The sequence below is a fragment of the Meles meles genome, chromosome 6 (genome assembly GCF_922984935.1).
Source record: "Meles meles chromosome 6, mMelMel3.1 paternal haplotype, whole genome shotgun sequence".
Taxonomy (NCBI): domain Eukaryota; kingdom Metazoa; phylum Chordata; class Mammalia; order Carnivora; family Mustelidae; genus Meles; species Meles meles.
Genome location: NC_060071.1, coordinates 51,600,413 through 51,627,143, shown reverse-complemented (window position 1 = coordinate 51,627,143; position 26,731 = coordinate 51,600,413). Strand labels below are relative to the sequence as shown.

General features: G+C 44.2%; 1 protein-coding gene across 5 annotated transcripts in view; it reads right to left on the bottom strand.

Moving 5' to 3' along the window:
• Positions 1-26,731, bottom strand: part of MAP2K5 (mitogen-activated protein kinase kinase 5) — a 257,796-nt gene that overhangs the window by 22,012 nt on the left and 209,053 nt on the right. For 4 of the 5 annotated variants that reach the window (XR_006818657.1, XM_046008023.1, XM_046008025.1 and 1 more), the window contains 2 exons: positions 19,711-19,772; positions 16,705-16,750 (listed from right to left, as the gene is read on the bottom strand). Coding sequence is in view for 4 of the 5 variants with exons in the window: in XM_046008023.1 (XP_045863979.1) it covers positions 16,705-16,750; positions 19,711-19,772 (108 nt within the window). In the remaining variant the exon portion in view is untranslated. Of the gene's footprint in view, positions 1-15,266; positions 16,039-16,704; positions 16,751-19,710; positions 19,773-26,731 lie in introns of those variants that run through there. The other variant, XM_046008027.1, reaches the window with a different exon arrangement.

Sequence of the window (26,731 nt, the reverse complement as noted above, 5' to 3'; positions counted from 1 at the left end):
TATTCTTAATTGTTTCGAGGCTTTGATGGGCTTTTAATCTAAGATTAATTTATGCAATTTTAAATAACTCTTCTTATGATTAATAAGCTTGAAAATTAAAAGGAGTCTAAAGCAATTATAATGAGCATTTGGTCATAACCTCATTAGAAGAAGGAGTGAAGGATACAGCTCTGGAATTCTTACAAGACTACAATTTAAGGTTACTTTTAGAGAAGTCAAACATAGTTCCTGAAATTGCAAAGGCAGGTTAGCAAAGGTCAGTGTTAAAATGACGGCTAGCTAGATTAGCATACTAATGATTTTCCCTGATGGTGACAGAAAGGACACTGAAAAGAAGCTGCAGAAAGAGAGACAAATGACATGCTGTCAAGAAGCTACAGGCTCTGAACTCAGTTTTTTCTTCTTCTGGCTGGAGACCTTCACGGAATTTCAGAAAAAGCCAGAGAGTTAGGACATCCCTACTCTGAAGCTGGTTCCAGCCAGAGTCTGGTCCCTGTGGAGCAGGAAGAGACGAGCACTGGGTGGCCCACCTGCCTCCGGAGCGGTAGCCTCACCGAGCCCCTGCACCTCTCAGGAACCAACAGAAGCTTCGTGCAGCCACCGCCCCCGCCGGCGGGCAAAGCCCTTCTAGGTCAGATCCATCCCACCCAGCTAACTTCACTCCCTTCGTTCCCAGAGGTCTCCTTTGCTTTGGCCAGAAGGAAAAGGGTTCCTCATTGTCCTGTGCTTCCTCTGCTCTCAGCTTGTGCTGTTCCTTCTTCCAGAAACCTTTCCCTCTTGTTTTTAGCAGTGATGGCGATGATCATGGCGACTGCTGAGTGAGCACTCATTTTATGCCAGACACCGCGCCCGGCATGTAACATACTTTTATCTCACTTGAATCTTCTGCTCTGTGGGACTCTGTTTCTATGAGAAAGGAATGTGAGGCTGAGAAGGGGGGCCATGCCTGACCTCCAACAGCTAGCAAAGGAGGGGTGGAGGGGCAGGAGGGTTTGGCTTTTGGCTGAGCTGCCACTTCTAATTCTCGTACTGAGACAAATTCCAAGGATCCTCCAGGTCCTGCTGGAGCCGAGCTGCCTCCCCAACCATGGAGAGCCTCAGCCGTCCTCCCCTGAGCTTTCACACCAGGCAAGTCAGCGGCACACAGCCCTTCCTGCCCTCTCCGAATGTCTCCCGTGCGGGGGTCTCTTCTGCTCCTCTAGGACACAACTGTTTCTCATATTCTTTTTGAACCCATCACAGCACCTCGGAGGCACAGACAGCAAATACTTGTTGATTAACTGGTTCACAATAATTCCCTCCAACAAGGTGCTCATTACATCTTATTGATAACAGAGGACAAAAAATTAAGCTTTCTAATCTCTGGGAAGGAAAACTCACAGAGGTCCGCCCACCCTCCAAGAAATTACCAGTTCACTGGACACTTGCTGGGAATAGCCAGACACATTTACTTCAATCTAACTCACAGTGAGCACCACTAAACACACGTGTCTTCCAAGAAGCTACTAGTTGGAAATGCCCAGAACACTAGACGGATGAAAAAAATCATAACCCAAAGAAGCTGAGTGATTCAGTGCTCTACATGTGTCTAGCACTTTACAGTTTGTAAGCACACTTCCACAAAACTCTCATCTTGTTTAAATAACAACAACAATACTGGAAGATTGGTACCATCACCCCCACTTTGCAGATGAAGCAGCTGAGGCTCAGATAAGCCACATAACTGGTGACTCCCCAGCTACTTAGAGCAGAGCCTGTACAGGAAATCATAGCTTCTGACCGCAATGCTCTCTCCGGTTTACCATGTTACTTCTTGTCCACGTTCACGGCAGACTGCTTTTCAGGATCTTGAGCCCATCTTCGGCTTCTCCAGACTTCACATACAGAGGACAGGGCATGTCTGCCCACTGTCTGGCCGCCAACCTTTTCACCTTTCCAATTCTACCGTAACGGTTATCGAAATGAGCAAGGTCACGGCTCCACGGTCGTGCTCCCGCTGCTCCGCTCCCATGTGTTGTTGGACACACATTTGCGGGGCGTCTTCTCAGCCTCAGGTTCCCTTCTGCCTTCCTGTCGGACCCCAATCTCTGTCTGGCTTCCTATGCTGTGTGACCTAACTACTTTGATCACATGTCTCCTGAGGTCCTCACCAGTTTCGCTTCTCTTTCCTTTGGTTCTTACCCCCAACTGGTTTTACTGAGATGTAACTGACATACAGCAATGTGTTAAGTTTCAGGTGTATGGCATAATGATTTGACTTACATAATACTGTGAAATGATTACCATAATAAGGTAACATCCATCATCCTTTTAAAAAATATCCAACGTCTCACATAAATAAAAAAGAATAAAAGAAAAAAATGTTTTTTTCCTTGGGATGAATACCTTTAGTATTTACCTATTTTAATAAATTTCAAATATACCATACAGCGGTGTTAACTATAGCTATCGCATTGTATTTTCTTTCTTTCTTTTTTTTTTTTTAAGATTTTTATTTATTTGACAGACAGAGATCACAAGTAGGTAGAGAGGCAGGCAGGGGGGGGGGGGGGAAGCAGGCCCCCTGCCGAGCAGAGAGCCTGATGCGGGGCTCGATCCCAGGACCCTGAGATCATGACCTGAGTTGAAAGCAGAGGCTTTAACCCACTGAGCCACCCAGGTGCCCCGCGCTGTATTTTCTATTCCTAGTACTTATTTATCTTTTTGTATCTTTTGTACACACACTTATTTATCATACACCTTTGACCACTCTCATCTAATCCCCCCCAGCAAAACTAGCTTCTATGAGTCTGTTTTGTTTAAGATTCCACATAGAAGTGAGATCATAAGTATTTGCCTTTTTGTCAGACTTATTTCACTTAGTATAGTCCCCTTGAGGTCCATGCATATTGTGGCTAATGGCAGGATTTCCTTCTTTTTATGGCTGGATAATATTCCATTGTACATACATATTGTATCTTTATTCATTCATCAGTCAATGACAGGCTGTTTCCAGACTTGGCTATGTAGATAATGCCATAAACGTGGGGGTGTGGTATCTCTGACATAGTGTTTCCATCTCCTTTGGATGTATTCACAGATGCAGAGTTGCTGGATCATATAGTTTATTTTTAATTTTCCGAGAAACCTCCATACTGTTTTCCATGGTGGCTGCACCAGTTTGCATTCCTACCAACAATGCAAGGGAGTTCCTTTTTCTCCACATCCTCACCAACACTTGTCATCGCTTATCATTTGGGTGAGAGCCATTCTGACAGGTGAGTGGTGACAGCCCATTGTGGTTTGATTTGCATTTCCCTGAGGCTCAGTGCTGTTGAGCATCTTTTCATGTACCTGTTGGCCATTCGTATAATCTCCTCCGGAAAAAATGTCTGTTCAGGTCCTTTGTCCATTTTAATTGCATTGTTTGGTTCTTGCTGTTGAATTGCAGGAGTTCTCTATATATTTTGGATGTTACCTCCTGATCAAGATACATGGTTTGCAAGTATTTTTCCCATCCTGAAGGTTGTCTTTCATTGAGTTCTTTTTGACCATCTATAAATAGATTACTGAACTGCTTCTTGGTGTCTCAGTCAGGCCAGCTGTGCCCTGGCTACATCAGTGCTTCACTTCCACACAGCACTGTAAGCTCCTCGGATCAGCCTGTTCTCTGCAGCTGTGTAACTCAAGTGGCTGGTCTGAGAACTGCTTGCTACTGGTTTGCTACAAGGTCAATCAGCATGTGGCTTCCTTCACGAACCAATTTTTTCTACCAACGAACATTAGCTGCATTAAACAGAAGCTTTGAGTCATGCCTGATCTATATTCTGGTACAAACTCCTTATCTCATGTTCGAGAAACAGTTCAGATGCTACTACTAGTCCACGGTCCATATTTGCGTAGCACTATACAGAACCTAGCAATAGATTTGGCACACAGAATGGGCTCGGTAAATTTGCTGAGTTCAAGGAAATTTCTCCCAAACTCAAGGAACAGTATGTATCTCTTGGAAGTTGCTGATTTCTGTAACTATGATGGTAGAACTGAGAACAAGAGAAGGTTTGAGGCCCTCGACTTCTGCTGCAGGCTGACAGAACCAAAAAACAATAACTCGAAATTCTTACAGGCTCCTCCCAGATGCAGACCAAGCACATACGGCTGGTGATTATTTTCTCTCCCCCTGGTTGGTCTGTTTGCACTGAGGTCCAGGCTTCCACGGGCAGCCACCAGCTCCTTGCTTCAACCATGGCCTGGCAGTGGCAGGACAAGGCCAAGGCGGAGGGACCATACGGAGTGGGGCAAGCAACCATCCCAGCAGGGCATTTGGGGTTCACAAGCACACTGCTGAAGCCCTCCATGTTTCTTTGCAGGCTCTTTGTGCTTCGTCTATTTTCGACTGCAAGAAATAGTTTGACTTTGCGGAAATTCTCACAACCACTCTCCCCTGCCCACTGTTAAACAGCTTTGTTTAAGGCAGAATGGTCCTAAGTCCGTCCTGGCTGCGTGGCTCCTGGCAAGTCAATTAACCTTTCTAAGCCCTGGCTTAACACATCGGTTAAATGGGAGTAAGAATAACCCTTGTAGTGTTTGTGTGAAGGTCAAGTGACTAATTTATATGAAAGAACTCTGTAAACTCATGTGTTTAAAAAATGCTATTTGTTTAGATTAATTTCTCTCTCTACAATAAGTCTGTTTTAAATGTTAAAGACCAGAGGCCTTTCTGAATTTATCTGTAGCTCCAAGATGCAAGCAATCCTCCTTCCAACTACTTTCAGGTAAGTTCAGAGAAAATAAATTGTAGTGTGGATTCTGGCTAGTGTGGATCTTAGAGGGTCTGCTACTCTTCCTTATGATCTGAGCTGTGTTCCATGTTGTATGCAGAAAGTAACACGCGCACATAAATAAATGTTCTGTGAGGCCTGCCTTCCTTATTACGAGTTCACAAAACCTCCCCAGAAAACGCTGGCTGGAAGAAATCTTGCCTTCCGTAGAAAACACTTTACCTGTTAATTTCATAACATTTCAGTTCAGTAACTATTTAGCGAGAATTCTACTTGGGGCTAGGGACTAGGCTAGATGTTAAGGATGCTCAGGTAAATGAGACATGATGCTGTCCTCCAGAAACTCAGTCTTGTTTATGGACTGTTACCAGTTAGGTAGACAAGTTACTGCCACAAAGGGAGAAACGCGTGCTAACAGAGGGACCTGCCAGGAGGAAGGGTATGTAGGGCAGGAAGTCAGGAACCCTACAGAGGGACCTGGGAAGCTTCACAGAGGTTGTGCTGGTTGACGCTCATTGCCCATCGAAAGCTACTTCCAATCCTCAGCAAGTCTGGGGGGGCTCCTACAATGACTGGAATTGCAGTAAGGAAACAGCATAAGCCAAGACACGACCGTGCGGGAATGCCTCCCGCCTGTGGACGCTGTGAGAGCATGAGAGCGCAGGCTGCGTGTGCAGGAGCCCCGCGAGGTGAACGGGGGTGGGTGTAGGCAAGGGAGGGCCTTGGCCGGTCTCACATTCTATCCAGCGCGTGGCTGTTTATATCCTCAGCCTTCTGGCTAGACTGCAGGCTGGCTGAGGTCAGGAATCAGGGGTGCCACGGGCCTCCTCGGCATCAGCCGGGAGGCTCAGACTATGGAAAACAGGGAGAGCACACTTGTGACGCCCAAAGCGTGTTCTCTCCCATCTCCCAGGAGTAGAAAGGACTCCTGAGACCCGCATCTGTACCACATGTGCAGTGAGTTACAATTCAGCCAGCACCCCCCATCTACCCTTCTGCCTTTCTTTGGTACTTAACCCACTTTCCGCACGATGCAGCGCTGCGGCCTGCACGGGAGAGCTGGGCTATTTCTGCAGGCGCGAAGGACGGCGTGCCCAGCCGCAGCCCTGCTGACCTCCCCGACGTGGGGACCGGACGCCTGCTTTGGGGAAAGGACTTTCCAGCCTGGGAGCTGGTGCCTCGGGCCCTGCACACACAAGCGTTGCAGGATTGCCGATTTTTGCCTTCTGAGAGTTAGAGCCGGAGCATTCCAGAGGCAAGGCCGCGGCTTCAAAAAAAAAAAAAATCATGTTTAATTTAAAAATTAGAAACTGGAGCAGGCTGTGAGCACAGGGGTTGATTGAAACAAAATTTAAATTCCTGTCAAGCCCATTTAAACACGGGGGCCCTTCATAGACAATTAGCTGCTCCCTGTGAATGCTGAATAAACTCAGGCCTGGTCACTGCGAGAAGACAGGGCGCCTACTGTGAGGCGCTGGAAAAAAAATTAACTAAAATCAGGCTGTATGAAATATTTCGCCTTTCAGTATATCACAGGGGTTGGAAAGTGTAAACAAGACAAAAATCGATTCCTTGGTGCCCTCAAATCAATCCCCCAAAATGGTTAGGGCATCTGTTTCTGCTAAATTTTGTTTACATCGGCAGATTTGCCTTAATTGCACTTGTTTATCTCCCATTGTCCCTGGGGCCCTAATCTCCCGATTACTAATACTTAACACTCATTTCACATCTAAAGCTCCTTCTAATCCTCAACAGGTTTTGGGGGCTCTTAAAATTATTGAAGCCACAGAGGCGGGAGACACAGCCTCTTTGTGAAAGGGACATTTTCTTATCCACTACCAGCTGGGCCCAATCATCGCCAGGGATGGTGACAACAAAGGTGCTAAAAGGCTCCTCCACAATGACTGCTGCTCCACTGGGGATTCAGAGGATAAAAAAGAGCTTTGATGGAAAAATCTGAACAAGAGGCGAGAGCAGTCCAGCCAAATAAAGTTACTGTCATAATCAAATGCTGTCAATCACCATGAAAATCCAATTAAAAATGTTTCAGCACGGCCCTCTTAAGTGGAAAAATGTACCCTATTTATACAAATTTTTGTCAACTCCACACCAGTCCCACAATTAGAAAGTCCCGCTATTAATTGAATCCCCCTCCGCGCCGCCCTCCCCCCAAGTTTAAAAAGACACGCAGGCCATCCAGAAGCCTTCTGAGGGAGGTGAGATACACGTAGGCTATTGGTATACAATTAAGAGTTAATCGGGTTACATTGGAAAATTCCATTTTTATTTGTGCCCAGGGAACCTCTCTGCCCGAATAAACGAATGCTACCTAGCCTCCTACTTCAGAATCAGTGACCATTTACACAGAGAACTGAGAAACGGTAAACCAGGATACTGGAAAGAAACTAGTCCATGCTCCAGCAAATGTCTCTCGGTAGACCAAGACCTAATGTTTAATTCTAATCTTGAAAATTAAATAGAGGACAGAAGGCCCAAATGTCTCTACTGCCTTTAGGCAGTCTCTAAATGGCCAGGAGAACCTCAAATTATCTGCAGACAGATCTGGCCCCCCAAATAACTGTGTATCTACCAAAGGCCTCGCTGAAACCACAAGACTCCTGATCCCCAAAGGTCTCTCTCCAAACTACTACAAATTAAAAAGCAAACAACCCATTAAACAAATCCAGCTGGTTTCAACTGTAAGTAGGAGGCTTCTAATATTTTTCCAGCCCTTGAAATTCCTGGTTAGACTCATTAATTATTGATAAGAATTGCATCTTTTTATTGGAGTGTACTCCCAGGAAAACAAGTTTGCTGTCTTCAACGGCAATTCCCAAATCACAGAGACTAGGCTTCAGATCTTTCTGTATTTCCCCCACAAACGGCTAAATATCTTCTGGTCTTTTTCAACTTAATCCATTATTCCCGAGAGCTAGGGGCTGGGCCGGTGTGCATCTGATATGCTGGTAGATAAAGACCGTGGGGTCCCCCTGCTATCAATCTAACCAAATGAAGACGGTGCTGGCCAGGTGGTCTCCTCTAGGTCTTGGTTCTCCGATGACCTCTTGTTTCAGAATTAACTGTTGAGGCAAATTCTCAAGGGGTCAGGACACATGCTGAAGGTGACAGGTGCTGAACACTGCCTTGCTCTTCCCACACGTCCCATCCCGAGGTGGGACGGCCAGAGCCCTGGGATCTGCTCTGACTGGTCAAACCATGCTGTATTGGTTGTTACACGTCTTGAATGTTATCCCTGCAAACACAGCAAAAGCCTCAAAATGCCTTTATTTTGGCACCACATTATTTTACGCAGATGACCTCTGGGTTAAGTCAAACAAAACCCTTTAATCGGACCATGTCTTCTAGTGTGGTCAGCCTAACTTATATTGTACATTACAATGTCCCGAGATGGCTTGTTCCTGGGTGAGTTTCCTTGGCTTTACTGTGTGAGTTCTTGGAGAACAAGAACTGTTCTGTTTGTCTGTTCGACGTCTAGGACAGTGTTTCATTGAGTGGGATGCGAGAGACGGGCACACGCCAAGAGTAGGCAATAGTGAGTTCTCTTCCTGTAATCAGAGCAGAGACTCGCCTGAACGGCAGTCGCACACAACCATGCTAGGCATGGAATCGGAAGAGCATGACCCTCCTTCAAGGCGCTTACAGTCTAGTTGGAGGAAAAAGGCATTAAACTAGTGAGTTCACCTCCAGCTGCTCCCTATAATCTCCCTGGAGAGCTTTAAAGAACAAAATAGTACCTGCTCCCTGGCCCAAGCACCAACAATTCTTTCATCTGGGCTGGGATCCAGGCTTTTTTTTTTTTTTTTTGCCTCTTATTTTTAACCTACTCGGACGATTCTGATGAGTTGCCAGCATTAGGAACCACGGTACTACATGGACCGACTTGTGACTAGAGGATGGATACGTAATTCTGTGTAGTTAAGTACTGTTCCAAGTCAGAGACAGTAAATTCTGGAGTGCCTCGGAGAAGGGGGCAAGCACTGTGATAGGGAGGAGGATGGAGACCTCCAAGGACGGGGTTGGGGTGTGTTCCAAACCGAGACCGCCCCCCAAATCAAAGAAACTACCAACGGGCTGAGTGGTGTCAAATGAGGAACTAACGTGCAACACATGCCCAAGACCTAGCTTAGCCCCTGGGAATGCGGCATGATGTCACAGAGCAGTCCCAGCGTTCCATTTTGCTGCGTCCGGGATAACCAGACTATTCTTGCGGTCAAGGCGCCACGGCCTCACTGTGCCGTGAAATGCGATGCTGGGGAGATGGCGGTTGGCCCAGGCAAACAAGAAAGAAGTGTTGCAGTCAGGAGTTCAAAAAGCCACAATCTTAAACAGGCAAATCATCACCGTATTAAGAGATCTGACCTGACGATGGAGGAAAAAAGTTATCCTTAACTGGGAAACTATAAAACTGTTAGATCACCATGATCAAGGAGTGACAGATTTTATCTATCTGTATCTCTCTTGCTACACGCGTGTATATACATACACACCCAAACACACACACACACATTTATCTGCTAAAGTCTCGTGAAAAGATTAAGCAGTCACGTCTGCGGGAAAACAAAGCTTGTTTTCTGGGGTTATAATCTCTCTGTTCTCGCTGAAGTGCTAACGTGTCATCAAAAATTCAAATTAAAGCTGTCTGATTTAGTGCGATCTCAAGCATCCAGGCAGTGATTCTGCCGTTGTAATTATGTGCAATTAAAAAGCTAAAATCAACTTCTGAGTAGTGGATTCCTGTTTATAAGCAGACACAAACAGATGATTTTAATGGCCTTCAGAACTTGAAAATAATAATAAAACAAATCATTCCGTGGTTGTAAATTGGACCCTCTGTGGAGCCCCCAGGCTTCTGTGATGCTATCTGCGCTTGAAGGAAATACTTAGCTGAAGTTACAATGCCAGCCAGGGATTCTCCCTGCAAATTCCGGGTGCCTTAGCTAATGAGCTGATTTGCACCTCCAAATGAGTAACCAAAAGCAAAAGTGATGTCTGCAAGAATGGGTGGCCAGACACATGCAGGAGTCTGGCCCTAAGGGTCTGTTTTAAAACATGCTCTTCAAGACACAGGTGAAAGCTCTATGGAGTAAGGGACAACCAAGTTCATAACTGCTTATTAAATCATCGTTAGTATCTTAAAAAGTTCCAACTGCAAGTACAGTAGGTCCACAAACACCGTGCAAGGGGGCTGCTGAAATGTGCCTTTCCGCCTATTTGTGTTTGGGATACAAGTAAGCTCTGGATCAAAAGAAACCGAAACTCACCTTTGGTCTAGTAGAATGGTGATGATAATGTTGAACTTTATGGGAGCCCTGTACTCCCAGAAAGAACTAAAAGAGGAGAAATTTCCCCACTCTTTTGTCAGCCACAAAGGACCACCCTGCTTTCACCCTTTTCCATCTTTCCTCCTGACTTCCTTAAGACTGGTGGATGACCGGGCACCTGGGTGGCTCAGTGGGTTAAGCCACTGCCTTCGGCTCAGGTCATGATCTCGGAGTCCTGGGATGGAGTCCCACATCGGGCTCTCTGCTCAGCAGGGAGCCTGCTTCCCTCTCTCTCTCTCTCTGCCTGCCTCTCTATCTACTTGTGATCTCTCTCTGTCAAATAAATAAAATCTTTAAAAAAAAAAAAAAAAGACTGGTGGATGACCTCCTTGTTTACCTGCCTCCATAACCTTGGCCTGGTTATGTTCCTCATAGGTTATGTTATATTCCTCATATTGCAATAGCCTGAATAAAATCATCTTTTTTTTTTTTTTTTAAGTAGGTTTCATGCCCTGCATGGAGCCAAATATGGGGCTTGAACTCACAACCCTGAGATCAAGACCTGAACTGAGATCAGGAGTTGGATGCTCAATGGACTGAGCCACCCACGCGCCCCTAAAATCATCTTCTTAATTGTCCGGTTCATTCCATCTATCTGTCTGTGGTCTAAAGGTTTAGGTCTAATAGTGGTGAATGAAACCATTTGCTGTAAATCCAAAAGTTATACTGGAATTGAAGTGCTGGAGAGACAAAAATCTAACCTGGTGATTTCTTCAATTTCTAAAAGGGACCATGCTGCATGCAGATGCCCAGTTTATCACATCCACTGATTAAGTGAGAGACAACGAGCCAAACTATCAGAAAATGTAATTACAATCAGGTTTGGATACACAGAAAAGCTACCAGTGACAATTTAATAGAGAAGAGTTAAACAAGTTAACAAGTAATTAAATGTTTAAACAGATTTTTCTGGAGCAGTTTGGTGTTTATTAGCCCCCAAACAATACCACCTCTTATCCGTAGAACCTTTTCTGAGAAATGAGATGCCTTCAAGTTTGCAGCTGCTGGGATTTAGATGAAGGGGAAAAAAAATATAAAAGCGCTATTTTGACTGTAACTGACATCCCTCCCCCACCATCCACACCTGCTTTTTAGATTCCAAGTCCCACGATTTACTTGCTTTCTAAGCAAAATGTCAATTGCAAAATTTCAATTGCAAACTGCCCTCTGTGTTTCTTCTTAGTAGCATGAACGGAAAAAAACGAAAAAGACCCAAACCCGAGAAGATACTGAATGAGGACGCCCTGCTCTGGAATGTACCAGGAAATGCACAAGATAACAGGCATTATTAGAACCAGACGAGAAAACCCATGTTTTTAAACAATTACTAAAGCAGTATAGTAATAGCATAAAGACAATTTCTGCGCCAGCTTGTTTCTTTGAAATTCTCTCTGCCACTGAGCAGCTAGAACAGATAATAACTATTAGTAAATCAAACTCCTCTGCAATATCCAGCTGTGCCTCACGCATTTACATACAGATAGAATGGGTATATGTTTTTAATATGTATGTGATCCGTACTTTTACCACAGCCGAACTGCATGCCACAAAGGAGGAGGAGAATGGGAATCAGATCAGCATGAGATAATAAAGTGGCCTAGATAAAGTATTAGCCAGCGATTGATCTCAAACCGGGATGCTGCTTCTTCTGACCTGATTACTTACTATGCATAGATTCCATTAAATAGAGCTTAGACAGGGGAAGCTTCTGGAAATACTCTAAATGCATAGAAGGATCTACAGTGCTCTGAACCCAAATTGTAACTGTGGAGGTGCCCACGGCCCGTACCTGAGTCAAGGCCCACGTTCAGGATAGGCTGGCAGGTTAAAGGGCTAGCTGCCAGCTGGTGGGCACCCTTCCTGAGTCCCACGGGGAGGGCCTTTCCCGTCCCTCCGCTGCACCAGGCCAGCGCTCTCCGAGTGAACACCTCCCTCCTGAGCTGCTCGTCTGGTTCTGGCTGCACTGCACTAACTAACAGAATGAAAAGGCAGCGACGGAGCTTAACAATCATTCAGGGTCATGGTCCCGTTTGAAAAACTAATGACAGTCACGGATTTCTCTTTTCAGAAAAGAAAGCAAATCCCCCCATGCATACGTGACGTTGGATGTAATTTCAGGGGCTCTAACAGACTTCCTGAAGTCATGGACCCAAGGTCAAGAACTGGTGATCTCATGCATCCTCTCCGTTTTGCACATGAAGACACTAAAAGCTGGGAGGGAATGGGGAGCTGCTGACAAGGGAAGGGAAGTGTGGGGGCTTTCCTTTAAAGCACAGCCAGACCACAGCTACCAGAGAACCCTACGGGAAGAAGACTCATTGGACAGAAGAATTCTCTGTGGCTCACGTGAGCAAGGGTCTACCCGACAATGTTCTCACCGTATCCTCTACTCAAAAACATAACAATGTGAATAGCAAAGCCAGATCTGAACCTCTCCATCTCAATACGCTCCCATCTCAAGCCAGCTGTCTCTGAATTTAGGGGTCTTTTTTTTTTTTGGTGTCCTTCAATCAGATTATTGACATTTTGGGAAAATGACAATTTGGGAAAAGGTCTCCACCACCCTTGTTTCATCACCTTCTCCCTTCTTGTCACGTCCTTGCCAATTCTTTCTGATGGCAGCAGCTGCCCCCCACTCTACAGAAGCCGAGACCGCATTGTCTGAAGCCTGGTGAACGTTCTGCTTCCACCTCCACAGGGCTTCTACAGCCTGGAAACTTTTTTCTAAGTTTGTGGGTCCTACATCACAGAGCTGGGGTGGCGCTGACCTAGGTCTTCCCTGTCATTTGTACCAGCGTGCTGTCGAGTGGGTTCTTTCCCAACGGAATCATGTTCTTAGGAGCAGAGAGAGTGCATGTGGGGGTGTCAGCATGTGGGAAGTTCTTGGCCGCCTGCGTGGCTGGCTCTCCTTTGTTGGGTTAACGCTGGTTCCTGACTCATGCGATGGCTCTTGAAGGAGCCAATTTCCCTGTACCTGAATGGGAGTCCACTCACGAGAAAAGGTGTGGGTGGGTCGGTGTGTTGCTTCCATGTCAGGTCCACGTTTTCAGACTTGGACTAGGGTTTCTTCTCTAAGAAAAAAGGGTTTCTTCTATTAAGAAGTGGGATTTTTTAACAGATCGCCCAGCTGGTGATAAATGTGTTGCCTATCTGAATTCCCCTGTTGTGGGTCTGGGACTCCACGAGGCCAATGTCAAAGGGATTTCTGTTTCAAAAGGCACTAGAGGTCTCACACTGCTCCGAAAAAGTCTGGAGCCTCTGATACACCCATGCTTGGTCCAGTCTGTTTCCTTTACCTGGAATGTCCCCTTGAAAACTCTCTATGAAGTTCAGTTCATCCTCCAAAGGCCCTTTTCCAATGCCACCTTCTCCGTGTAGCTTTCCCCATTTCCCCAGTGAACCCCCAGAGAACTCTGCAGTTCTGAGTTACTTTATTCCAGCAAGTTGCCTACTTTCCTTTACTTTTGTCCCCTGCAAGACTGTATGAATGTGGCTTACTCTTCCTTGTATCTTCTGTTGAGTCAGGCACAGGATTTTGTACATCATGGTCTAATAAGACCTGCCGAACTGAATTGTTTATCTGGTTCTGAGATCTCCCAAGATGATCTGGATGCTACTGATGGGACTTCTGAATGGGTTATTTATGTACCTTAACAGATACACGCCAGACACGTGTATCAGCTTATATGAACTCTGGACTCCCCAAAGCGTGAGCATTAAGGGAATTTCTTCATCCAGCTTTAGCATACTTCCACTTAGAACATAAAAACTGATAACCGTCTCAAGAACAACCACAAAAAGTAGAATTAAACAACCAAACACCTAGATGAGTCCTAACACTGGGATTTTAGTGGCTTCAAGAGTCTAAACTTTTTTTGAGACTGACATGGCCAAACACTGCCAAAATGATGGTTTGAAGACTGGGGTGTTATGGAGATAAGGTACCTGTGGCAGATAAAAAGTCAAACACTGCTCGGACAACCACTGTGTACATGGCCCACCCCTCCCTGCAGTCTGGTTTACTTGGGCGGGGGCTCGCTGTGCTTACTGGCAGTCTCTGGTGATGATTCTGTAACTCTCAGTATTTCCACCCGGGCCCATCTCTGGTTATCTTCCTTTGGTTTGGATAGCCCTGCAGGCCTCATGGTTGATGTGGCCCACATCAGTGCCCTGCTGGCCGGTGCTACCGTGCTAGGGAGATAAACTGCCCTTTTTGTGAAAGGCAGGCCCCCACCCACAGTGACAAATGTCCCCTCTAGTTCATGCATTCCAGAGCATGCTCTCAGCTTCCAGATGGGAGCACCATCAAATAGGTTGTAGGCGGGGAGGGAAAAGGAAAAATTAAAGCCATTAATATGCTGGAAGAAATAAAGAAGCTGGTTCCTTAAGACTGGGCTCCCAGGACGTGACTCAGGTTCCTCAAGCCCGGTACAACCCAATTTCTCTCTCATCCCCTACGTGGCTCAATACCGTGGTCAGAGGCAGGTAGGGCCCAACCCCCTTGACCACAGGAGCCTCACACACATTCCAAGCTTTCGGCTTCCTCACCAAACCCTTTCTAAGCAGGGTGCCTCACGAGTGCTGTACCTGAGGGAATATGTGCATTTAAATCCCACTGGGAGCAGTCCTACAAATGTTAAATTAAATAGAGAACCGGGCTTCCTGTGACTACATTTTTCATTGTATTTTACTGATTTATTGATATTTATTAATTAAAAATGTGGGACAGCACACACCAGGGTGTACAGTTATAAAGAGAGATATCGAGATATGTATCACTTGTCTCTCCATACACACACACACACACACACACACACACACTTTCTTCTCAGGCACTGAAAGTGCGCACCCTCTGGCCTTGTCTTTACGACTTCCTGCCCTGGAGTTGTGCTCCCCACCAGGACATACATCCATATGCATGGATGGGTGTACGTGCAATCCGAAGCGTTTTATTTAAAAGTGGCCAACTCATTGCAGCACGGAAACATGCATTTACAAACAGATATCTGTTTTATGAAACCCTATTCCTTTGTTTTAATAGCTGAGCTATCCAGCCATAGCATAATAATGCACAAGGTAAATGGGTCTCCATCTCTAGAACCTGTTCCAAGTTTTCTCAAATGTGACTAACTGCAGCAATCTCCCAACCATCCAAGACACGCCACCACCAAAAGACCAGTTTATTCCAGACACGATACCTGCACAGTTATAAATTGCAGAGGTTTTTGGGGGTGAACTTTAACTTGAAACTACCCTGAAAATTGAGATTTGCTCCAGGGGTAACACGAGGGAGGACGCTACCTTCCTGGAAAGCCCTCATGATGCAAAAGGGAAACATCCTGTTATTTTCTATTCTGGGACGAAAGGTGTATTGTATGAGAAGTAGTTTGGGCACATAGGGTGTTTATCAGGATGGCATACAACGGATGAAATCATCTGAACTGGTATCTGCTAAATGCTTCTTGTTTAAAGTGTGACAGAAGACTGGTCGGGGTGTGCTCTGAGTGCAACGGTCTAAGACGGGATGGTGAGCACACGAAACAGGAGAAAGAGCAGACTATAATCATTAGTTACTAATGCTCGATCCTGGCGTTCCTTCTAACAGCTTGTGTGTTGTCAAATCAACAATCTGGACTAAACAAATGACCATTTGGGAATTGCTAGGGAGCGTCTCTGTTCCTCTCCCTGCTCGACTAAAAACTGTCATTCGCCATCAAAGAAAGCGGCCTTGGAGCTGAGAACACAGCACCCGCAGCTCATAGTTGTCTCTTTCTGAGGAAAGACCAAAGATTCACATTAACTTGATCTTTTGCAGCCAATCTAATTTCATTCTGCATGAATCCAAGAGCACTCCACGCCATGTTCGGAATCTCCTGCAGGACACCGCGAAAAACTGAATACGCTGACTCGCTTTTCTGTTACTGATGCTCTGGGTGCTGAGAGGCAGTAACAACAGAGGAGGAGAAGGAGTAACTCAGATTAACTGGTGACCCTTGCATGTGAGGCAGAGGAAGAGAGTTTTACCTTAAGTTTCTTCTTTTTTCTTTTCTACAGCGAGAGATGGAACCCAAGCAGGGGGAGTGGGAGAGGAGCCCAACATGGGGCTCGATCCCAGGACCCTAGGATCATGACCTGAGCCGAAGGCAGACACTTAACAACTGAGCCACCCAGGCGCCCCCTCCCTTATTATTACAAAATGGTGGTGGGTTTTTATTTTTATTTTATTTTTTTAAAAATTTTATTTATTTGACACATAGAGATCACAAATAGGCAGAGAGGCAGGCAGAGAGAGAGGAGGAAGCAGGTTCCCCGCTGAGCAGAGAGCCTGATGCAGGGCTTGATCCCAGGACCCTGGGATCATGACCTGAGCTGAAGGCAGAGGCTTTAACCCACTGAGCCACCCAGGTACCCCGGTGGTGGGTTTTTAAAAAGTAAAAACTACTATCTGAGGATTTGAGCTTCAAAACACCTACCCAAATGGAGTAAGTAACACAGCGTCTCTAAGAGTCTGTGGATGTTTTAAATTCCATTCTAGTTCTTTTAGCAGAAGGTTAAGCACAGATATATAGAGAATGCTAACGTAATTAAAACAATGTACTTACCATCAGGTCCTCAGGTGCTGGTCTTTCTTTGGGTTGTTTTCGCATGCTGTAAGAGGAAGAAAAGCTCGTCATTATCTAGATCACGCATGGATCTGTGCTATACTTTCCACCACGGACTATTTCCCCTGGAATCTGAATGACTTCAAATTCACCGTGTTCAATTCTTGGCCAAAGTATTAGCATATATTCTCTTTCTTTTATTTGGGCCTTTAATTAATCAGATTTTGGGGAATCTCATGAATCAGAAAAACACAAAGTTTTTTGCGGAGGGCTAGTTATTCTTGCACTACAGATGAAGAATGAATTTACATTTACCTAATTCCCACTTCTGAAATAATTGTGGGAGAAAAAAAGCAGCAATTATTTCTTCCTGACTCAGTTTTCAGTTTATTTCAGACTTAAATCTAGGTAACGACAGACTTCTTTTTCCGTAACTGGGATCAGGTAGTAAGAAAAAAAAACATGACTACCAGGTCAAATGAGAAAATATTTTATTCCTTCATTCTGACTCTGAATGACAAGTCATAAAAGAAGTCAGGAATCTAGATAATGCTACAAAATTACAAATGGGCTGTTATATTAGTTCAACTTTTATTTATTCTGGCTACATTGCAGGTCGATATTCTTTAAACAGCTGGGGGGGGGGTTAAGTTTGTTTAAGCTGCTTAAAGGATCACATTCCTCATAGAAAACGCTGCTTGTCTGACATGCAGTAAGTATCGTCGGGAGCTGTGTCATGTATGAAGGCTACGGGATGAAGCACTCACACGTGGGACTGATGTGAGTACGCGCAACTACCTATCTGGTGGCCGTTATCCATACCAAACTCAGAGAGTCTGTGGGATGAAGTCATGAAAAGAGACTGCTTCTTCTATTACTTGAAAATCACACAGATGCTTTTTCTTTTATACAAGGCAACCTCTAACGAGCACCAGGAAAACCCGTCATATGATCCCTGCATTTGCTGACAGTATTTTCTTTCCTTTTTTTTTTTTTTTTTTGAGTGGAGAGACTTAATGATCATTTGGTAAATAAGAACCGTAGTTATGAACCATTAATGACATCAAGGACATTTGCCTTCCCTATAAATAACCATATGCACCTCTCATATACTGCATTCATTAGCAAGTAATTCAAGCTGTCTCGACAGTGGAGTTGGTAACAGTCCTAATCTGACATTCCAAAGTAGCTGTATCTCTTGGGAAAACAAGGCTATTACCCACTATCATTTCTGTCTCGGCTTGACATCTGTGGAAATTTCAACACAGGTTACCCCACCCCCTGTCTCCATAAAACTTTTACATAGCAGCTGATTAATTTTTTGGACAGAAGGAAGGCAAAGCCTTATCTGCTCCCCTCCCACTTCTGCCCAGAACCGGCCCCGCCCCCATGGGGGTCTCAGGCCACACAGCAAGATGCACAGCCCTCCCGTTACGAATACCACAGTGCCAGGCGGGTGATGCCCAAACCAGGGCTCTGGGCAGCGTAGGAATGGCCTGGTTTATTTTTCAATTTCTGCACTTCAAAATGTGGCATCCCCATGATGGGCTTCTGAGCGTTTCAAGGAATTCCACGTAAAGGAAATTAAGAGAGATTAATACACATTTTTGGATAATGGGCTCTAATATTATCGATGAGCTCAGGATTCCAGTGTTCAGTGGATATATATGTTTTTTCCAACATGGCGTGCTTTAGAAATGAAACATCTGCAGGGTAAAAATAGTTTTTAAAAGCTACAGAATATTAGATAAGTCTTTTAAATAAATAGAAACAGGGTTAATAAAATTTTTAAAGTCAGGGGGAAAAAAAATCTCTTCCTCACATGTTTTTCTATGGAGTATAAACCGTATGAGACATTTTTATTAAGAGGTAACATATTACACTTAGTCAAAAAGGTGATAAAGCTTGACATTTATATTAAGGAATATTTCTTAGCTTCACTTTAGTGTAATCGTCAGATGGATCATGGTGGGGGAGGGGCAGGGGACAGTGCACAAACATTTTGGTTTGGCAAGGACTCCTGACCGCACCATTTCCAGGCGCCACAGGAAGGAGGGGTTCCGTTTTCCACCACCGAACATGACTCTAAAGGCGTGATGACACGGAATTCAGTGGACTAGGGGAAGGCGGGTAGTGGTAGTTGTGAGTAAGTTCCGAAATGTCCCGAATAGTTTCTGGTTAGTTCTGCTTCCTGCTTTGTGGCGGTCATTGCTATGTTCCCAATTTCCTTCTCTTTCTCCATGCTGGGGAGAGGGAGGGGGCAGAAGGAGGGCAGTGGAACAATGGGGCCGTCCATAGCCTCCTGGGTGCTGCTGAATGGGAAGAGGCAGGGGGATGATGTAAAAGAGGGACCGTCCTACAGAGGGGGAAAAGGCAGAGGGCTGGCAAAGAAAAATGCGTGTTTCCTCAGGTGTAAAACGACACTGAGGGCCCCTTTGACCTGTGGTTCCTCCCAGTTCTTTAATGGTTCAAGTGGGCCTAATGGAACCAGGTTCTCATAGTCTTTCAAACATCAAAATTTACTGAAATGGAACACCAGTATTGTGTTTAACATACAACCAAAGATAAAAGTTATTTACTGAAAACCCAATGAATTAATAAACTATGCTGCTTCCACTAAGTGACAGACAGTTTTATGGGTAACTTGAGGTTACATTAATAAAAATAAGCTTCATATGTCTGTTCAACAGGGACTATAAAATTGTGTATTTCTTAAAAAAAAGAAATTGGATAGCAACAGTATCTGTGCTCAAAGAAGGAGCCCGATTCTCAGCAGTTTATTAAAACAGGAAAAAGCCTCGAAAGTACATTTACGACCCTTTGTGTAAATAACGTTTACATAATTTAAACAATTTCTTCAGCTTTGCTGCCCCATCTGCCCAAGGCCCCGAAGTCCCTCCCGTCTCCAAGAGGAAGCAGGGAAAGCCATAAGGTCTCGCGGAGCCTGGGAGTTAATGGCATGTATCATTTACATTGAGGGCATGGCATGTTTGCAAACGGGCTCACCACTGAGTGATGAAATGTACAAATGGCTCGGAGAACTCTCCAACCGGAAGGACGGGCGAATCCTGGGATGGAGGAAAAACAAGTCACCAAAAGTCACAACAATTCCTTTTCTTCCTTTCCATGCGCCCCCCACCCCCCAACCCCTGCCCAGCTCCCCCAAGGAGCAGGATAAAGATGAATCTATAACAAGGATTCAGCACCATGTGGGAAGGAAAATAAGGCCTCATCCAATTAAAAAAGACTGTCTACACCCTCTCCCACATGTTTACGCAAAAATGCCAAATTTAAAGCCACACACATTTTACAATGGTGAGAAACATGAGAGCAAAGAGGGAGGGGAGGTGAAAAAAGGACAATGATAGCCACGGGGTAGGAAAGAAGGTACGAAAGTGTAAATGAGAAATTAATGATTATTTAAGTAACACACAAATGGTCTTGTAATTAACAAAGAGCTGTGAAATTATTCTTGTGTTGACCTTTGTTTCTTTTACTGGATTTGCTATTTATTTACACTTTCCTTTTTATTTACATTTATTTGTATATTCAACTGCTCTTAACTGCTTGCTGAAGCATTTGGGTCAGGTTTTTTTTGTTTGTTTTTGTTTTTTACTTTAATAGAAAGGCTTTTACAGGGGAATCTGTGTCCTGAAAAGAATTTCAGCCTATTTGCCAGTCTGGGCAAACTCGTCATATGCATGAGAAAGGCTGTGCATTAAGGACCCAGTGAAAAACTCCCACCTTGACCACCAAACAGAACTGGGGCGGAGGTGGGAGCCACTTAAAAGAGCAGGAAACAGTGAAGCCACAAATGACAAACACTCAGTAACACAGGGAGCAAACCCCATTACCATTTGCAAAGGAAGGCTTTAAGAATTTAGGAGTTTTTCCAAGAATGACAGAGAGCGCCACTGTGTTTATAGTGTAGCAGCTCAGGATGTAATGAAATTACACTGCAGAGTACTTTAACAGTCATCTCATTAGACCTACAGTTGGAACAAGAGAGCCACATAAAGTAGGCAGCTGCAAATGACTCCATTCCCATCTATTCTCATTTGCTATTAAAAATACCTTTCGGCGGCTTTTTTCCTCTCTGACATCCCTACACAAAGTGCCCTGCAAAGTATGATACATGCACCTATTTAAATTAACAAAGGAATGACTTATTTTAATCTCACTGTGCTTTGGAGTGCTTTGGCCATTTGGATGAGCAATATATCATTACATACAACCTTCCAGCGCTGCAGGCAAGAAACTCAGAGCATGCAGCATTTGGTGGGAGCCAAACAATTTCTCTAGCACACAACTGTGTCAAATGCATGCATGTATTCATTATTGAGAACGAGAGGAAATAGCTTTGATGTAGTGGAAAAAAGAAGATGATAAAAGCACCTCTGCAATATGCGTGTCATTATCAATGGTGGCAGATAGATACAATTGCACAGCCTCCTATGTGATTAGTAAATATACATATAATTGCTGTGGCCAATTATCAGAAAAATGAGATCGGTAATTACAAGACAGAAAATTAACTAGAACTCTTATTAAGGCTTTGTTTCCAATTCAAACAATTGGAAACTGCTGGAAAATACAATTAAATCAAAAGGAACTGAGGGGGTCAAAGCAGCCCCCCCCAAAAAATCATAATAATAATAAATAAATCCCAAAGAGGTTAAAAGAAATGGAATGTGAACGAAATGATCCTTAGATTTTGCCTTTCTGTCCTCTTTGAATTTACTCTACTCATCCAGATCAGGAGAAGGTTAGTAATCATAAACTTAAAATTCTCATCAGTAGAGAAAGGCTTCCAAGAAGAAAAGAAAACAAAGGAAAATGGGAGTGAAATAAAATCTTGCCAAGTTCAAAGGATTACATGCAGGCATTACACAGAGAGGACATGAAAAACAGGGGGCTGATGAAACCGTCCACTCAGAAGAAACAGGCATGCAACAACATGACAAGTCTTCGATAAAGGTACTATAAAATGGCCACAGAAGTCTCATCAGTTTGAAGAGCAAAAATAAAACATGATATCAATTTCAGCCCGGCCTGTTTTAGGAAAGCCATATATATATCACGGCGCCTGCAAGATTCTACAAGGCACAGTTCAAGAAATGACATTTCGCTGTCTCAGAAAACGGTTAGTACAACAACGGTTCAAAGTCTGAGGTGCAGAAACTATGGACCCCTATCAGGGAGTCAGTCCTCCAAGTCATCATTTCTGAAATTCTTCTGGAGGTTCTGGTCCTGGGAGTGTCTGAGGAGTAGTTGATTTTAAATGCGATGTTTAGGAAGATAAAAGCCTACTGTCTTAATGTGGCTGAATATTTACTAAGATGGTTAAAATTCTCGACTGGTTTTCTACAAAGATCCTGGTATAAAACATGATGCTAATGTGGGCCTCATTTCAAAGTATGATACCAAGAGTAAATTAATGAATTATAGACTAGGCAACTTGATGAAGATGTCATTTTAACATGGATGAGAAACAAAACGAGGCAATGTGACATCTTTGCATGGGTAGTTAATTTTATTTAAGACCTGATATTGTAGCCTGTTAAGTTCCTCATAATATAAAACTAAGGAACACTGGGTGGTACCCATGAATAATTTATTTCACTTGTGAAAATGCCACCCCAAGTCGACTTTACAGAACCGCAGAGAGCGGAGTCTCATCTCAGGGGTGCCTGGAAAGAATCACTCATCAGACATGCGGGGGGGAAATTCTAATCTCACATGCATAATGCCAGATATTTCTTTTCCTTTTAAAAGCTGTGTCTCTTGCATACCTCCAAGGAGAACTTTCTGAGATACGGAAGTCTGACTGGGGTGGGGGATGGGGGGTGGGGGAGATAGGGGGTGAGCGCGTGCGGGGGTGTGGTCAGAATGTCACACACAAACATGGGGGGGGGGGGCAGAGGGATGAGCAAAGGAGTCCTCTGAGAGTCTCCTACTCCATACAAGCACGCAGGCTGTTAACACTCCAGAGGAAAGCAAATGAAGAGACCTGATGGTGTTCACCACACTGGGAGGATTTTTAGAGTATACTTTTCTCATTTTTATGCAAGTAAAACCAGAAGTTTGTTTAGAAGAGCATTGCAGAACACCTCCAAGAATCTGTCTGTTTCATGCTGGAATTCAAATCTGCGCCAAGGAGGGAGGGAGGGAGGGAGGCTCAGAGTGGAGCTGTCCCAGTTTCCCTGCAGCTCCCAGGCAGAGGCAGCAACCAGTCACTGCTGGGTGAGAAGGAGCCTGAGAACCCTGCCCAGGGGTTCAGGGATCTAGTCAAGTCTTTGCTACTACGCATCAAAAACGTGCTCTGCGAAACCTGGGTTCAGGGAAGATGAACAAATACATTTCAAAAACACAAACAGGAGCTGGAGAAGCAGTTACAGTAACAACTCTCAGGACTGGCTGAAACCAACTCTTAATGGTTAATAAAAGTCACTCTCCTTAAGACCCTGGGAGCTATACTTCACCTTAAGGGCTTTTCTGGGGGATGCTTTTCTGTTGAACTTCTAAGCACAGAGGTATGGAATGAAACAGTGGATACAACCTTACCCAGAAGCCTTAACCTGAGATTCTAGCCCCTTATCAACTCGAGAGTCCTGCTACAGGGACACAAGCTGGATCTTGTTATGGAGCCAGCAACTGTTATGTAAAAACAGCGGCCATCAACCATTTCAGTAAGCAATTCTGGTCCTCAAGGAGGACAGTCTCCAAGTCTCAGAGGTTTCAGTAACTACCTGGTCAGCCCCTTATGCTAAACAACTAGAACACAAGCACGTGTCATGCTAAGGAACAGCGAAGGACAATGGGAAAAAAGTTTGAGTGATGCCTTTGCCTTGTGAATAATGAACAGTTCAGGAAGGTCAACCCATTACAACTGAAACTGTTTAATTATTAATTATGCACAATCTATGAGCAAAAGGACAAGTTCAGAATGTTTAATGTATGCTAACTTCAACTGGACTCTCTCTGGGTATTTTGTTATTAGCACTTGTCAGCAAGGTACTCAGGCATAAAAAAAGGCAAGCAGCAGAAAATTTGCGCGCGCGCGTGTGTGTGTGTGTGTGTGTACCTACACACTCAAAGAGTAGGGAAGGGGGGGGGAAGCTGGGCTGACTCCAATCATTGGGGCTGCTAGTTCACTTGCAGACTAACTATGCCTGTAAGCACACTTCGTGACCTTGAGAGCAGGCAGATAGGTTGGGTACTCCAAATACAGAACATAGAGATGAGTCAAATGCTTTCAAAATCACTTACTTAAAAGAGAGATCGTTATTTCAAAAGCACAGTTTTGTTTCAAACTATGTTTCTTGGCTTCGGAAAGATCCAGGACAATGTTTGTGCATGTATGCCTGCCCACATGTGTGTGCACATGCGTGAGTACCTGGAAAATGGGTAGAATCTGAATTCAGTGAATTGTATCAATGTCAATTTCCTGGTTGTGAAACTGTACTATACTTATAAACTATTAACACTGGGGGAAACTGAGTGAACGGTAAAGAGGCTCTCTCCCTCTTGTTATTTTTTTAAATTATTATTATTATTATTTTAGAGAGGGGGAGGGAAGGGACAGAGGGAGAAGGAAAGAATCTTAAGCAAGCTTCATGCCCAGTGTGGAGCCTGATGTGGGACTTGATCTCATGACCCTGAGATCATGACCTGAACCAAAATCAAAAGTCGGACATGTAACAGACTGAGCCACTCAGGTGCCCCTCTCCATACTATTTCTTACAACTGCATATGAATCTCAAATGATGTTGAAATCGAAAATTCAAAAAGGAAAAGGTAAGGAACTATTTTTAAAAACTCTGATGAGGTCCAGATTCCTGGAGCTTAGTTTTGTGTAAGTGGAAAGGCTGGCATAACTACTCAATGGAAAAAAGTTTAGGGAACTCTGCTTGAAAAAATATACCTGCATATTTAATTTCTGCCTTTAATTCATAATTATAGATAATAATGAAACCTGAGAAGGATATGGTAGTTAACGCAAACATTGACAGGGCATAGACATAAAATACTATGTAATAAAAATGGATAGTCATTCATCATTTATTTGTTCTTTCCTTCAGTAATTTTCTTGACCACCTACTGTGACAAAGGCGCTAAGGCTGGCATTGTGGGATGACTGATATTTAATCCATAACCTTAAAGAATCTGTGTACTATTCGGGGGAAAAGATGTATACCCCTAATACACAGCCCTGCAAGATGGAGGAAATAGCTAAGTAAGAGCTGGGCATTTGGGTTGTACTGGGGGGCACTAAGTCTGCCTGGTACACAGGAGTTCATAAAGAAAGTGACAGAGAACAGAGTATGGCATCTGAAGGGCTGTGCGAGACCGTCTCTGCCCTCCCACCTTCTTCCTTCCTCACTTCCAGAGAGCACCTGGGGTGGGGGCGGGAGGGTGGGGAGCCGCCTTGAACATTTTCATCTATGTCCTGTCCCCTTCTCTTTATGCAAAATAGAAATTCCTTCAAACCAAGATTTTATACTTGCCAGCAGTAAAAGAAGGAAGACAGAAGAAGGGCAACTTCTCAAAACTCTCAAGGTGTTGGCCACACTGGCGAATTCTAAAGGTCAGTTGTGATGTGGTTAGATTAAACCAGCCTGGCAAGTTAAATAGAATATGGCAAGCCTTCTAACATTTTTTAATAGCTTATTTTCAGATTTCATGGTGTCAAGCCATCAAGTCAACAGGTAGTTAAAGTCAGAGAACCATCTCAAGTCTGATCAATATTGAGTTAATGCACTAACATTAAAAAAAAAAATAAATTTCTAACTCGAGCCTAATGTTCCCTTGGCCCAGCCCAACGATTTGTCTCTATGCACTGGGATTCACACTAACTGCCACAGCTCTTTTAGATTGCTCCACTCTTGTCCACAGTGTTGAATCAAAGGTCGTTTGTAATTCTAGTGGCTTCATTTCAGGCAAATAGCATTTTGCCTTGTTAGACCCCAAACTGGTTTTTGATTCTCCACTGTCCACTACCTTAAAATGGCACTTTTGTGAGACAACTGCAGAATCCATAGGACAAATCTCCTTTTGACTGAGGAGGAAACCTGGTTTGTTTGGACAAAAGAAAGAAAAAACACACAAAAACCTGCGCCCTCCCCTTTAAAGACCTCCACAGAAATGAATGTATAAACTAAAAATCTAACTGTGCGAAGTGTAATCCAATGGTAGAGTTTGGGAAATTAGCTCAGTGCTAATATTTTGAAAGTTCTCGGTGTTTCTAACTGGAAGCTGCTGCTCTAACAGACTGTAGTGAGGGGTAGGGTGGGTGAGGAGAAGGCAGGCACATCCTGAAAGAGAGAGAAATGTGGGAACGAGATGGACAGGAGCTCTAGGTCAGCCAGAGAATGAGACAATAGTCCAGCGTAAGATATACATGAACCATAATTACACATCGGAGTTGTATAAATTCAGACAGTGCTTATTAAATCACTCACTTCAAAATGTGGCCACTCTTCGAGGACACAATCAGTATTTTGACATTATGTGTATTTTTGATTTCACAATGTGAACACAACTGACCAAATCTCTGGGGTGTGAGGAGGGACAACACTGGGAATGAGGCTATGCATTTAGGAAGGCTTGCAGATGCACGTCATCAGCAAAGAAAGCCTCTGACCCTCCCCTTAGCTGGAGACCAGAAAGCCCTTCTTCCACTCATCCCAGTCCACATCAAGCCACGAGCAGAGAAAGTGAAAGACGATTCAATTTCCACACTGGGTCACTTCATGCTCTGGGTTGCCAGATGTGACAAATTACGTGTGTGGGCATGTTGGTGTGAAGCTCTATCTACTGGGTCTGGGCTGACAGTAGCAGCTCATTTAACATGCCTCAGAAGGACCTGGAACCAGGGGCAAAAGGCTGAATTTCTGCCACTGAAACACCCACCTGACCTATAAACCCTTAAATCAAGGGAGAACCAGCTGTTAGCCAAATGAACATCACAACCAGATGGCTTATTAAAAAAAACACAAAATATAAATGAACAGGTCTAAAGGAATCT